General features: G+C 32.0%; 1 protein-coding gene across 1 annotated transcript in view; it reads left to right on the top strand.

Moving 5' to 3' along the window:
* LRP1B (LDL receptor related protein 1B) overlaps positions 1-15,565 on the top strand; it is a gene marked incomplete at its 5' end in the record, with an annotated part of 1,526,008 nt that overhangs the window by 1,284,219 nt on the left and 226,224 nt on the right. Inside the window, 3 exon segments of the mRNA XM_057550915.1 lie at positions 4,056-4,178; positions 5,598-5,779; positions 13,754-13,953. Of these exon segments, the coding sequence (XP_057406898.1) occupies positions 4,056-4,178; positions 5,598-5,779; positions 13,754-13,953 (505 nt within the window).

Below are 15,565 nucleotides of genomic sequence, written 5' to 3'. Positions count from 1 at the left end.
GAGGTTTAGATTCTTGCTCTTGAGTTTGGAGTGTGCCACCAATATCCACTGTATCATACTGCCTCTTTCTCTAATTATGCACCTTAAGAGATTGGGTAAAATACAAAATATTTTCATGTTGTTTGTAAAATCTAAACAGAAGTCTATTTAAAATACAAGAATTAGATGACTATATCTTTAAGAGATGAGTAATACCCATAGGGAGATAGTTTAAATTTGCATAACTGCTTTAAAATGGAAAAGTGTTTGTTTCCCAAATGGTTTTCTGCATTAATTTATTTTTTTCCAGTGCAGTATAACTTTAAGCTTATATCAAACTTACAAAATATTGAAAATTATCTCTTTCTCTTAAGTATATGTCTCCATACCCTTTCTAAACCTTCCAAGTTAGGTGTGCAAGCTATTGATTTTCTTGTATAGTCTCTGGAAAAGGGACATGTTTATTTTCTCTTTAAAAAAGTTTTTTGTTTTTGTTTTGCTTTCTTTTGTTTTTAGCATTTCTTCCTTTTAGACTGTGCTATCTCAAAGTGAGAAAGTTTTCTTTTTAGAATACTCTATAAGCTCAGCTGAACCACAAATTTAACTAATATAGCAACAATATTTATGATCTTCATGAAAGAACTATAACAGAGGTTCAGTGGTAGCTCCTTGCTTTATTTTCCAACCCTGTGGCTCAAGACATTTCTACTGCTATCCTTTTTTTTTTTTTTTTTGTCTTTCATGGCTAATATATTATCAGGGATTGTTCTTAAGGGACCAAAATGATTTTTATCTCCACGCATTATGTAAGTTTATTTCATACAACCAAACCATTTTAATGCTCACATTCCTATAGTGTTTTTTTCCTGGTGATATAACTTTAGACTATTACCAATCACTAGTACATAAGTGGGGATGAATTTCAGTTTCTTAGTGCAGTTTATGGAAATAAGGAGGGAGTGAGGAAGATAAGGAAATGCACGAGGACCCTGAACACCTGTGTCTTTGGAGAGCATTTGTTAGTGGTGACCACTGAGTAAGGATGTAAAGACCCAACAAACTAAAGACAAGCCTTAAAGTTTTGCTTATGGGCTGCTTGAAATATGTCATTTTTGGTAGGAAACTTATTTTTAACCACAATTTCATCATGGCATTACAGAAATTTTCAAGGAGTTCAAGGTGGTAAAAACCAATTTCTTCCTCAAAGATTTTGTCTACATATGCAGAGTGAAGTAGAAAATAGCAGTAATTGTTTCTCCACATTTTCTCTCAGTCAAAAATAAATGAAAAGACAACATCCGTGCCTTAATTATTTGGGAATTCTGTGTGTAAATAACTAGGAAGAACAATTTATCCTAATATCTTAAATTTTATTCTCTTTATCGTATTTAGTAACAATCTCATGAAGCTTTATAGCATAAAATTATAACAACTGGTAGAATGTTTTTACCCTATATATTCTAAAACATAGTTGTAGCTAAGACAGCTATAACTTAAATTCGTACAACACGTTTAGAAAATGTACTTTAATAACATGGATTTTAGAAATGAAAATCAAGTAGCTTTCCAATATTTCATCCAATTCAATTCTAGCAGTGACTTTCATTCCAGTAAAATTGTATAGAGAAACAAAACACAATTTCCTAAATTAATCATCTTGAACCAAAGGGTGCAAATCTTCAGCCACAGAAATAAAAGAAGCAAATAGGATTTTGATGAAACCAATTTTCAGCTCTGAAACCACTGGGATGACTCTAGTTTTTAGACATAATTTTGACCATGCCCTTGGCTGTTTTAATGTTCCTTGCATATGATTCTGTAGAGAGAGCTTTACACTCTTTTCTGAAGGGATTAAGGGTAAAGCTGTAGAAAAATGACCAGTTTGGCTGGAAAGATATGTCAGAATTCAGAGCTTCAATTTCTCTGCATTCACGGCTTTAATTTATTGTAGTTGACTTGCTAAATTTGGAATTGGATTTTCATTATCTAAATTGATTATTGTAAAGAAAGGAATAGGATAATTCTGCCATGACTGGGTATTGTGGGTAAATCTTTGCTAAGCTCAGAGACAAGTTTCTCTCCCATCTTTTCCCTATAGAGCTCTAATATACCCATCTGAATTGCCAGGCCATCACAGAACCCTAACCCATTTACCTTATTCTTCCAGTGAAAAAAGCATTTGAACAGAAAGAATATTGTCGACTACTATTGAAATGAATTTATTAAACCCTCTACAGAACTTGGAATCCATTCAATTTATATTTTAGAACCTCGATTGTGCATAGATGACTTCTTAGATATGAATGCTTACATGTATTTAGTTAAGTAGTTCTCCAGTTATTAGGGTGTGAATGAATAATTAATGAATCTTTTGAATCTGAGACTGAATATTAGTTGCATTTTTTTAGCATTTATAATCATTATTCTTGATTAGTGATGCTGTCAGTAAGACGTATACTTGCATTTATTCATCTGGGCATAGTGGGGTTAAGTGATTGCAGGTTAACTTTATAATCTAGAGCTGAAGACAAGGAGATTGCTCCTTTTAAGCCAAATAAAAGCATAAGATTTGAACCTATGGTTTTAGCACCATCACTGCTAGAATTTAGCCTGGCTAAGAGAAGAAAAAATCAGTATTTGCAAGAACCTTCTCTGAGTTATTGCAAATACTGATACATAGGTCATCCTTAGTCTTGGAGATCATTGGAAGGAAATAAAATCTGAACAGCACTAATTTAGCTTTGGCCTGAGTTTTATAAAAAAAAAAAATTATGTATCTCTGACTCAATGTTATTATAAAATTTTGAATTCTGAGTATAGATGTGGAAATGGAACTCAGAATTGGGAACAACCGTCCTTCCCCAAACCAAACGGAAGCAAACCACAAAACAAACAAACAAACAAAACTATCTCCTTGAAGATGCTAATCCTTACTTATAGGACTATAAGTACTCTTAAGCAACCCCTAAAACAATTTGAGACAACGACAACTTTAGGGTGAATATTGATATAAAAAACTTACAACAGATACAGAGATATGACAAAGATCTCTGGGGCTTTGCCAAGTGTCTATGGTGTCAATTATTTTTTAGCACGAGTTTATATATTAATAAAATATTCAACTCTTAAAGCAAGTTAACACAATTGAAATCTTGATCCAAGTTTTGTTAGTCCATTGGGGTAGTGAATCTATGAGCAGTAACAATAGGTCAAAATTAAACCAATCTCTAAGCACTCATTTGGAAAACTCAACAGCTAAGAAAATTCTCAGATCCTGATGTACAATCCTCAAATCAAATCACTGAAACAGTGGAACTGCCATACTAAAGAGCTATAGTATCCAGAAACCCATCAGTTGAATTCATGTTCAATTTTGTTACCTGCTAAAAAGTGCATTAATTGTGAGTCTGAAGGGAGGGATTTCCTCACATTTCTACCATGTGGAATAAAAAGATGTTGACTACCCAGTTTCTCTTTGGTCAAATACTCACCTAAGGTTTTAACTTTTAAATTCTAATATGGCACTGTATTGCCTAATGGGCTACTTGAAGCATGAGAAAAAAAGAGAATGTTGTTATGTTGTTGAGACAAAGGCTTTTGGGAAAAGTAAAATTTTTAAACCTTCTTTTCTGACTTTCATCAGATATCTATCAAGAGCTCATCTTAAATTATTGGGGGTCGTCTACCTTTCCAATTTAGATGTGTGCTCATAATGGCATCAAATTTATATTTAATATTAACTTAAAGTGAGACTCTTTTCCTTTATCTCTCTAAAAGCAATTTTTTCCATGTTACTGGCTATTTACTTAAACCATTAGCTATAAACATTCCAAAATTTTTCCTACTTGGAAAATATTTTCAAATACAATAAATTATGTAACATCTTAAGTGTATGGTATAGAAAAAATGTAAATATATAATGCTTTTATAAAGAATTGGTATTCTCACAAATGCTATTTATTGTAAAACTGTAACTACTTAGATTTAAAGGGAAATACTGATTCTTATGAATTTCTTAATCATTTTAAAACAATTTCTATTAACTATTATTCCAACATACTCTTTTTTATTTTTAGGGATTAAACAATGTTATCGGTATAGACTTTGATTACAGAGAAGAATTTATCTATTGGATTGATTCTAGTCGACCCAATGGCAGTCGCATAAACAGAATGTGTTTAAATGGAAGTGATATTAAGGTAACTAGATATTACAATGATGGGATTATTCAATATTTTATTTGTGTGGTTGGATTGAATAGAAAATGTTATTTGATGGTAATGATGCAACTCATAGAATGTATTAGGTTGGTTTGAATTTCATGTTTGTACAGTGTAGGTTAATATATACTTTAAATATGAAATTGGAGGTTTTTATCCTTATGTTTCATTATAACACTATTACTTGCAATAAGGTAAAAATCAAATTGAATAAATAAAATTTGAAACCTTATTCACAACCCTAGAAAATGTGATGGATGCTTAAGGCTTGAATGATTAGTGCCTGAGATTCGATTGTGTTGATTTATATAAAAGAAAATGTTGAGCCTGAGAATTTGTAGTTGAAAAAAATAATTATTAGACTATAGATTGAACTTATAGCACTATTAAAATTAACTTGCTATATAGATGGAATTAGTTGAATGCATTTGTGTAAAATCATGAATGTTCTGAGTAGGCAGCATCGTAATTAAACACGTGTCACATTATAGATATGAACTACTTGGCACAATTTCTATGCTAACTTGAGTTTTAAAATAAAATTATTTGCACTGTATATATATAGTAAAATGTATTATAAAGAAGTTCAAATTCAAGTAGATAGAACTCAATTACTTTAACTTTTTTTGTAGCCATCTATAATATTGTATAGAAAGCTTTGGTGGAAGCAATCAATTTTGAAAATATTAATGAAACCTTGTAATGTATATATATATAAAATGCCAAAACAATCAGTAGGTTGGGTACAGGGAGTTCAGAATAACTGCTATTGGTTATTTTATATGAAGCATATTTGTGCATACAAAGCCTATATCCTTATTATATTTGATATTGACATAGGTTACAATTGAGCACAGCAGTTGAATGAGTATATTTTTACTTCCCTTTGGTTGGGTGAAATACTTAATGTATGTTCTTGCCTGTATTTTTTTCCTCTCTTTGTAGTAGATAATTTAAATAGGGCAAGAACAGTTGGGGGAGTGGTGAATGCTATTGGTATCTCCCCAAGAACCTGTTATTAATAAATAATATCAATAATTATTTTGTGCTTGTGTGTCTCTGCCTGTGATAGAATTTTTGCCCAAAATTTTGAGAGGAGAAGGAAACTATAATGAAAATGTGATAAACAACTGTGTAACCATCCAAGAGCCTTTTATTTTGGTGTTTCTTTCTTAAACCTTTATGGAATTTCTAGGGGTCTTGATTACATATTGGGTAATTTCTCATAAATAAGTAAGTAATTTTATTAGGTAAATTGTTCTATGTTTTGTGCTTATCTAAATTCCATTTCAAATGTTTAAATACAATTCTGCATCTCTGAAAAAAATCAAGAAGCAATTGCTTAGTTCTTATTCTAGGCGTTTACACTGTTAACTTTTTAAATTCTTATTTTGTTAGGTAGTGCATAACACAGCTGTCCCCAGTGCACTTGCTGTCGATTGGATTGGAAAAAACCTCTATTGGTCTGACACAGAAAAAAGGATCATTGAAGTATCCAAACTCAATGGCTTATACCCTACTATACTTGTTAGCAAAAGGCTGAAGTTTCCCAGGGACCTGTCTTTAGATCCTCGTGCTGGGTTTGTAACAAACATTGAAAATCTTAAAGATTAAGACTGTGGATTATGTCCAGTATGGTAAATCCTGGTCTATAGATTTTAACATGGGAACCCATGAAAAGTGTAAATGTGTAGAAATTTTTATTGAGAAATCAAAAAGAGAAATGTGACTATAACAGGGATTTCCCTGGTGGTCCAGTGGTTAAGACTTCACCTTCCAATGCAGGGGGTGCAGGTTCGATCCCTGGTTAGGGAGCTGAGATTCCCACATGTCTCGTGACCAAAAAACCATAACATAAAACAGAAGCAGTATTGTAACAAATTCAATAAATACTTTAAAAATTGTCCACATCAAAAAAACTTAAAAAAAAAAAAAGAAATGTGACTATCACAAATTTTTTTTAAAAAAAAATTAAAGTGATGGGATTTTAGAGCAAGTAATTTTTTAAGGTTTTAAACACAACTCTTTTTCTAACTAATCAATAAGTGTATTGTTGAAATGAATAAAACATACAGATTTATCCAAATTCTAATGTGTTTAAATCTTGGAGGAAAGACAGGCGAAGCACAAACTCTTGGATCCTGTTTTGTAGTATTTGTAGTAGTCATGAATAGAGATGATGTAATTCCTGAACCACTTTAGAGCAGGAGACTTAAGTGGCATCCATGAATAATAAATAACAGGGTGCATTATCTATGCATTCAGAGGGAAAAGCATAGGGGGAATATAGGGAAAGATTCATATGAGAGTTGGGTTTCCTTTGCATTTGTCTGTGAGAATGAAGAACAAGTCATCATAAGGATCAAGGGCATCTGGCTGGATATCTCAGATGAGGGATGAACACACATTTAGGTGTCAAAAGCTGTTTGCTAAAGTTCTATAGATTATGACCATTAGCATTCACTTTCAATTATGTTGTTTTGGTAGGTAGAGAAGGCATGTCTTTCTTTTTTTTTTTTTACACTACAATTTGAGTGATTACATACTCCAAAGTGATCTCTGTAGAAGTTCAACCTATTGAACATGTTTGTTAAATTTGCTTTTTAAAAATAGGACACATTTACAGTAACAAGTATTATGCTAACTCTAGTGCTCTAAATTTTCTGCTGTCTAAATTAATTTCCCATAAAGTGTTTTACCAAATCACTGTTTTATCATACCATATGCAATAATTAGATTTTGCTTCTTGTTAATATATTGTATCTCTGATTTTTGGTCTCATGTTTATAATTGACAAAGTGACCATATCATAGTATGCATAGAGCTTGATTTTAAATATTAATTTGGGTAAAAGCAGAACCTAATAGTAGAAGACTTGTACTGTAAATACTACTCTGTTTCCAAGGTAATGGTGCAAGTTTAAAATTTTTGCAATATAATTATGTAACTATTTTGTTACCTTTTAAAATATTTTCTTTACCATAGCAACAGAAGAGTGTCAATTCTATTTTAACTGAAACAGAGTTACAAGAGCGTCTGTCTCTATAGATGTTTCAAGAAATAATGGCCAGATATACTAAATTTGGCTATCGTCATTATTCATTCATAAGAATGTGAATGTTTGAGTCCTTTGGTATTTTATCAGAAGATATTTATTTTAGTGTGTCCATTGTCCTTTTCTTCAAAATCAGTATGGCTATCTTAGCTTCTCATCCAGTAATTTTCAGGATGCTTCATTTTCCAAATGAAAGAAACATTATCTGTTAATAATACCAGTATTATGGAATTTCCTAGTTATAAAGCAAAAACTGTATGCTAGCATAGTGAACACAGCTGAATCTAGCTTTAAGTTTTATTTCTCCCAGGTTATAGTTATTATCCCATAAACTGACAGCAGTCTTAAGTTATCATCAACATAAACCCAGCCACCAAAAGTGTCAATTAAAACAATGAAGTACTAAATTATTGTAGATATTATGGGAGACTCCTTTGATTTCATTTTTAAATAATATTTGGGTTATGATATGGAATGGCAGATTATAACCCAAGAAACATACAATTTAGATCTTTTTATGAAACAATTAAAGCCACATAGCAGATAAACAGATTCCAACAGATAAAATTTAATGACACCTTTTTGTTCATACTGTTTTCCTAGTTCCCCAGAGTGAGACAATAGGGCGACTTGGATTTTAGCTTTTATGAGATGAGCTTCAGGGTGAAAATGCCATAGCTGTCTAAAATATTGTGCAATCTTGCTTCAAAAATGGCAGCTCAAATTGTAAGATTATTTAATAAAAATGCAATTGAGCCTTTCTACGTCAGATTGCCATTGAGATTTGCATATGTTTTGAATATGCCAATACTACTGACCTCTCTTTCCTTGAGAAGGTGATTTCTGTCGCAATATTCTGTCGTGAGGAATAGGGTAAGGATTATTTAAGGGAAGATAAAGATCATTGGACTATCTAATGCAGTAAAGCGACTAAACATTTAGAAGGTAGCTTGGGGGTCCTTTCTTATAATGGTAGTATGCCAGTTGTCACAGCACCAATTTAGATATGCTGGTTAGTAAGAATGGTAAAGAAGATACAAGTAGACAGATCATTTTCCTGGCTATTACATTTAAGTTCAGCTGAAATCCAGTGATCCCAATCATTCTGTTATTGATTGGGAATCAATGTACTAAATCAATGTAAATAAATTAAAATTTATTTAATCATAAATTTTGGGTAATATCATTTACATTTAAGATTTATAAAAGTTGTCATTTATACAGAAGAGACATAGATATAGATGCATTTTAAAGTAGAATAGAAAATATAATGTTAAAACTGTGCTGAGCATAATTTTATCTTTAAGATGTAACTTCAGCATAACAAAAAACCATGATGATAGACATTAAAGTAAATGTATGATATGACTGTTTAACAGAAAATAAATTCATCTGCTTATTCATTTATTCAACTCATATTTCTCTAGCATCTAGTGTATATCTGGCACTGTTCTAGGTATAATATAAAAATAAAAGGCACAACCCTTGTCTCCAAGTATTTCACAGTCCAGTGAGTAGGCAGATAAGCAAATAATTATCATATAATACAATAACTCATGAAGTGGAGAAAACAGAAAATGTTTCTATCTCAAATGGGGTCAGTGAAATCTTCCTGGACAAGACTGGTGAAGTAAGAATTAGCCAGGTTAGGTGGTACATTTCAGAGCAGAAGTCATTTCAGGCAAAAAGAAGAAGCTTTATGGGAAAGCAGACACATAGGAGAGCAAGGCATATCCAAGGAACTGAAAATTAGTCATACGAAGGGAGCAAATTAAGTATATAAAATTGCAGAACTTTGATACCGGTTCACTTTACAGTGTAAAAAAGAGCTAGGAATAAGTCAGAATGTAATACAACACAACAACAACAAAACAAACCTTATGAGGCTTATGGCTTGGGCAAACAGGTAAATAGAAAAATGATTTCCTCGGAATATGAGGAACAGAGGAAAAGGGGCAGATATAAGAAAGGGGAAGGACCTACTGGGATTGGGGGTCCCATATAATAATAATAATGATAATGATGATCAGTATCACTTCTATAGCATTTTGTGAATTAGAAAACTATCTCTGTGTTTTATCACTTTAGATGCTTGTACTGTTTACTCAGAGTCTCTAAAAAAGATACGAGTATTTTTATTATTATACTTTTAGTACAAGTAAGAACATTCAGCCTCAAAGTGGCTAAGTAACTTTCTCAGGATCATTTAGGTACTGTAATACGATTTTTAACTGGGGATTTAATCCAGTTTCCAAATTTTGGTCAGCTCTTTTCCCTATTACATACATCACATTAGCGTTTCCAGTAACAAAGTTATCTTGGGTTGTGAGCAGGTTTTCCAAGAGCCATCCAAACACGGCATAAGAAAAAAAATAGTTTTTTTTCCATTTTAACAATTTACCTTTTTATAAAATTTTAAGTTACTACAGATAATATGAGTTTCTTGGGAAATAAAGAAAACTGCCTAATCATTATAAGCATGGGTTTTTTTTTTTCCAACATCTTTATTGGAGTATAATTGCTTTACAGTGTTGTGTTAGTTTCTGCTGTATAACAAAGTGAATCAGCTATATGCATGCCTTATTTTTAAAACATTTTTTTATTTATTTTCCTTTTCTAATAGTCTATTAGCAATATCACAAGAAAATAATACTGGGTTCTATTTTGACTTTGAAATACCTTTAATGAGAGTATGTTGAAGGACACTTTATATACTCAGAATCTCTATCCACTATTGTTAATATGGATATTGGAAGTGCAAATACATTTGGAAAAGACACATTTTGTGCTTCTATATCTTGGCTGATGCTATTCTTACTTTCTACAATGCCCCTGTGCTTTTCCTCCAGTTAGAATAACTTCTTATTTTTTCAACAACAGCAAAAAATATCACTTTCTCTGTGAAAGTTCCCCAATTACGCCTCACTAGCCACCACATATTGAACATGTAACGTTACGTGACCATTATTGGTGTAAATGTTTCTCTCTCCATCTAGAAAGTGAATTCATTTAACAGAAAGGCCATGGCTTAATTACTGTTTGTGCCTAACATAGAAACTGTTAAATTTACTGTTGAAGGTAATAATAAATAGGCTACTGGATATACACAAACCATAGGACTGTAGTTTGCAGGGGCATTGCACCTGCATCTATGCAAAAACCAATTTATTGGTATGTAAACAACCTTCATGTTTCAAAGAGAAGAGTCATAACAAAGGGAACCTTTGTTGTGAGGGAATGAAAATCGTATAAGGAAAGAAAACTCAGTTTTTTATTGCTGTGGGGAAAAACAGAAATATTTCATTAAGCTAAGCCATCACATTAAAAATCCCCACCTTTTTCCTACCAATTTTTAAGCCTATGATCACATATTTAGGCAAAAACACACAGGGAATGAACATTAAAAATTAATTTTATAATTCAAAATCAGAAATAATTCCAACTGGAAGAAATTTCTCTAAATATGTTCCCTGAATTCAGAAAAAAAAAAGTGAAAACTGATAGCAGACTTCTATTTTAATTTGTTTTAAAGAAATATAATGTATCAGATTCAACTATAAAAGACATCCTTAGGAATCACAAAAGCCTGTTGTTATGGTTACAAGAAGACATTCTTTTATATGTTTACTCTTGGTTATAACTTACAGAATAGCTATTATTTGGAGCTGAGATTTTTCGTATGTGATCTTAGGTAAATACTACATATCATATGGGTGAAATTTAAGACTCTCCTTTTGACATTTTCACTGAACTTTTCATTTTTCAGCATTAATTATTTACAACAAATTTTGTACTTGGATAATATTTGGCAGGTTGCATTTTAGATGTTAAAATGACCAGAATGTCTTGTATAGGCTTTTTGAGAAACTTAAATGTATAGTAATGAGGCTTAAGTATGGAAAAGGAAATGAAATTTAGTCATCGCAAGTTAACTACCCATAAGGAGAGATGCACAGTAAATTCTGTGCTTATGAAGGCTCCTTTATACTGAATACAGTTAAACTGTGCTTTCCTTCAATACAGTAAAACATTTTTATAATATTCTTCTAATTGATGGGTACTTAAATAGGCAAATCAGGTAATAACACACATGATAAAATCCAGGCAAATCATGTAATAACATACATACAATCCAGATGCAATAAGTAATTTATTAGACAGTTATCACTAAACCAATATGAATGCATATATTGTGTAGCTAGTGCAAGTAAAATAATAATAGTTAATATTTGCTGAATACTTAACTACATGTTCGTAAATGTTCCAAGTTTGTTCCCTGTGTTCTCTCTTTTATTCCTTACAGTGACTCCGTGAGGAGAAACTACTATTATCACTTTTGAACATATGAGTAAATCCAGGCTCAGGGGAGGCTAACTAAAGTGCCAAGTTCACATGGGTGGACCTGGAATATGAACCCAAGTAACCTGTTTTTAGGCCTTTTTTGCTTTTAAGACTCTACATAGTGTTGCTTAGAAAAAGAAAAAAAAAAAAAGCTAGACAACATCATTCATGGAACATGAATTTTATCTTAAATATAAAAAAATACATTTAAAACAAGCTAGTCTATAAATCTAGAGACCTGAGCCCTTGTTCCAGCTTTATCACTATCGTAACAGACTCGGACAAAGCTCATAATATTTTATGGTCTCAGTTTGTCAGTGAAATGAAGGCCTGAAACTACGTGGTCTTCAAGACCTGTTGCAGCATTAAAATCTTTAATTAAGTTATACTTTATTCTAAATTCTGAAAGAGATAAAAGATCGCTGTTATCAAGAAATTTATAAGGTAGTTATGAAAATAAGATTTTTCATGCTTTTTTCCATCTAGGTAAAATTGTCATTCCTTCTTTTGTGCCTCCATGGTAAAGTAGTTTTATCATAATATGCTTTAATTTTTTCATTTGTTTTACATTCACCTCTATTTTATTCACTGAGAGATCTTTGATGGCAAAAATCATATCTGTTTATCTCTGTGTTCCCAGTACTAAGCAATGTCTGACACATATTATAGCCTCAGTGAATCATTGTTTCACGATATGTTTCTCAATCCACTTAAGCACGGCTTTGGGGTTTATCAGAGATGTTCCACCAACTGATTTATCGAGTTAGGTTCTCTGATTCTGAAGCCTGAGAACCTACATCATTACTGCTTTGTGGATTCCTATGTGCATGATATATGTGTTGTTCAGTTATACATGTGATAAAGAAATTCTGTAGACCGGAAGGGGCTAAAGCACAGTTTCCTAAAGTGTGTTTCCTGTGAACTGCTCTAAGAAAATAAATGTAGTTACCCAAAACTATGTGATAAAAAAAGGATATTTTAGCTCCTTCTTAGAGAGTCATTATATCATATAGCATATTAAAAGCTCTGAAAAATCCTATAATTAACAAGATGATGCTTACTTTGCTTAACAAACCATTTCTCAAATATATATAATCTTGTAACCTACCTTGAAAAACATGAACTGACACAAACCAGAGAAGAATTTGTGGAGAACAGAGGGGACAATATGAATTATGTCTGAATCACAATATCTGTATAATTGAAGAGGCAGGAGCAAGGCAAATGATATGATAAACGCAAAAAAGTGAACATGTAGGACTATAAATACTCCCACTAGACCTCAGTTCATACATTTCAATAGTGGGAAGTAAATTGGAAAAGTCTGTGTCTAATAATGAAGAATTTGAATGTCAGGGAGAGGATTTCAGGCCTCAAACTCTCAGTGAACTTATTGAGAGTGATGTAACAGATGTTGGACTCCGTGAAATATGCTCTTCCTCTTCTTTGTGGTATCTTGGTCCAAGATGATGATAAGATTAGCCAAATAAAGTGTTCAGAATACAAACAAAAGATATATGCTATTACATGGAGCTCAGACCATTTGAAATTCATAATTTACTTAATGACCTCAAAAACATTACTATTCACCTCTAAGAATCTGCAGTACTTTGTTAATAGTATTTAATGGAGGAAATTATTTTTCACTTTTGGAATTCACTTAATTTTATATGATTTTAATTAACTTAAATTTAAAGAGTCACAATTGGCTAGTGGCTACCACACTGGACAATGAACATTCAAGAAAATATAATGTACTTCTCCGTAATTCATTTTGAATTTTTCATAGGTAAAACACAAAAGAAAAAAAAAATATTTAGATAGTTTTATTCCTCTAACATTATAGATGCATTTTGAAGGTTTACCTCTTTAGTTTTGTGCATCTATTATTTGTTAACGCTTGCAGAAATGTTATATACATATGAGTTGTATACTAAAGGAAATATATGTTTAAAATTATACGGATATTTCAAAGTGTGCTACACGTTTAAAAAAAAAGCATAAGAAAAGTTTGCATTGAAGTATGCTTCTTACAAGCTGCAATTTAGAGAGATACAAGAATTAATTTGGGAATAGCTGAGCAAATAAGAGAAATACTGTAAGATGTTTTGCTCCCTGAGTGTCTGTAAACAACGTGGCTATTGATTTTCTTTTCTAGGTATTTGTATTGGATTGACTGCTGTGAGTATCCTCACATTGGACGTGTTGGAATGGATGGAACCAATCAGAGTGTTGTCATAGAAACCAAGATTTCTAGACCTATGGCACTAACAATAGATTATGTCAACCATAGACTCTACTGGGCTGATGAAAATCATATTGAATTTAGCAACATGGATGGATCTCACAGACACAAAGGTTGGTCCCATAGCACAAATGATTCAGTATTTCACCAGTGCATAAAATACTCATTTAGAAAAAAAAAATATATATATATATATATACATATTTATTTATTTTATATACTTTCATCAAATACATTTCTTAATTTAAGATTACATTATTATATTCCTTTGTGACAACATTGGTAAATAAGAATTAGATATATTTATTCAGACCTTCTATAGTCATACATAAAAATCACTTTGACATTGTCAATGTTTTCTCTAATTGTACTTTTCTAAATAGTTTTTATAGTAAATGAATGATATTTTTATAAGTTAATATATACATATATCCTAATTGAACTGAAACAGAATATTTGCTTATAAAGATAAGGTTATTATTGCAATCTGATAGGTTTCTTTTCTTAAATACTAAGTGAAAGTATAATTCTTTAAAGACAGTGAAGTAATATTTAAAAGTTATCAGTTAGACTACATACATGATTAAATGTATTGTTATCTAATCAACAACATCAACAAAAATAACATGAAAAACAGCTTTCAAATTAGAGTAACATTTAGGAAATTATTTGAATATAAATTCTATAGGTACTTTATTTTTCTATTTTTTATAACTCTGAGTAGATATAAGACTCTAAATATTAAAAAAATGAAGGAAGAAATTTGATATGAGGGAGGTAATGCTAGAATTAGGGATGGGCAAAAAGTCTTAGAAGAAAAAATAGCTGAGGATGAGGGAATTAACAAGAGCAAAGGAGAAGGACATAATAAAAAAGAATGGGATCCAGGTGAAGATGACATGAATATAACAGAAAAAACAAACAATTCATGAACACTCAAAATATTTTAGATGCAGGTAGTTTTTTAAAGATTAGATTTTTCCCAGAATGAAGAAGAGGAACAAATTTTTATTAATCTGTAGTGACCTAATGTCACCTTTGTTATTAGGTGTTTTCATCTTCAAATATCTTGTAAAGTACTTAGAGAGTACTGTAAAGTTTCACTGAGAGATCCCAAATAAAGTACAAGTTTCACTGAGAGATCCCAAATAAAGCCATACATTTGTATGGCTTAGTTTAGGAGATTGCTTTCTTCTCTGGCAGTAAGCTTAGATCAAAACCCCTGGAAGAAGGAAAGAGGTGAAATGGCAAGGAAGAGAGAATTATTGATAATTTAATCCTGTCAGGTGAAGCCCTTCAAATGTATGCCAATGTAGAGAAGAATGAAGCCACTGAATTTTGAAAAATTAAAAACTAGCAGTGGGAAGGGGCAAGTGGAATTAGGAGATTAAGAGGTACAAACTCCTATGTATAAAATAAAACAGCTACGAGGATATATATATATATTTTTTAATTAATTAATTTATTTATTTTTGGCTGTGTTGGGTCTTCGTTTCTGTGCGAGTGCTTTCTCTAGTTGCAGCAAGCGGGGGCCACTCTTCATCGCCGTGCATGGGCCTCTCACTATTGCGGCCTCTCTTGTTGGGAGCACAGGCTCCAGACGCGCAGGCTCAGTAGTTGTGGCTCATGGGCCCAGTTGCTCCGCGGCATGTGGGATCTTCCCAGACCAGGGCTCGAACCTGTGTCCCCTGCATTGGCAGGCAGATTCTCAACCACTGCGCCACC

This window comes from Balaenoptera acutorostrata, chromosome 8, assembly GCF_949987535.1.
Source record: "Balaenoptera acutorostrata chromosome 8, mBalAcu1.1, whole genome shotgun sequence".
Lineage (NCBI taxonomy): Eukaryota > Metazoa > Chordata > Mammalia > Artiodactyla > Balaenopteridae > Balaenoptera > Balaenoptera acutorostrata.
This window is presented reverse-complemented; position numbering and strand designations above follow the sequence as displayed.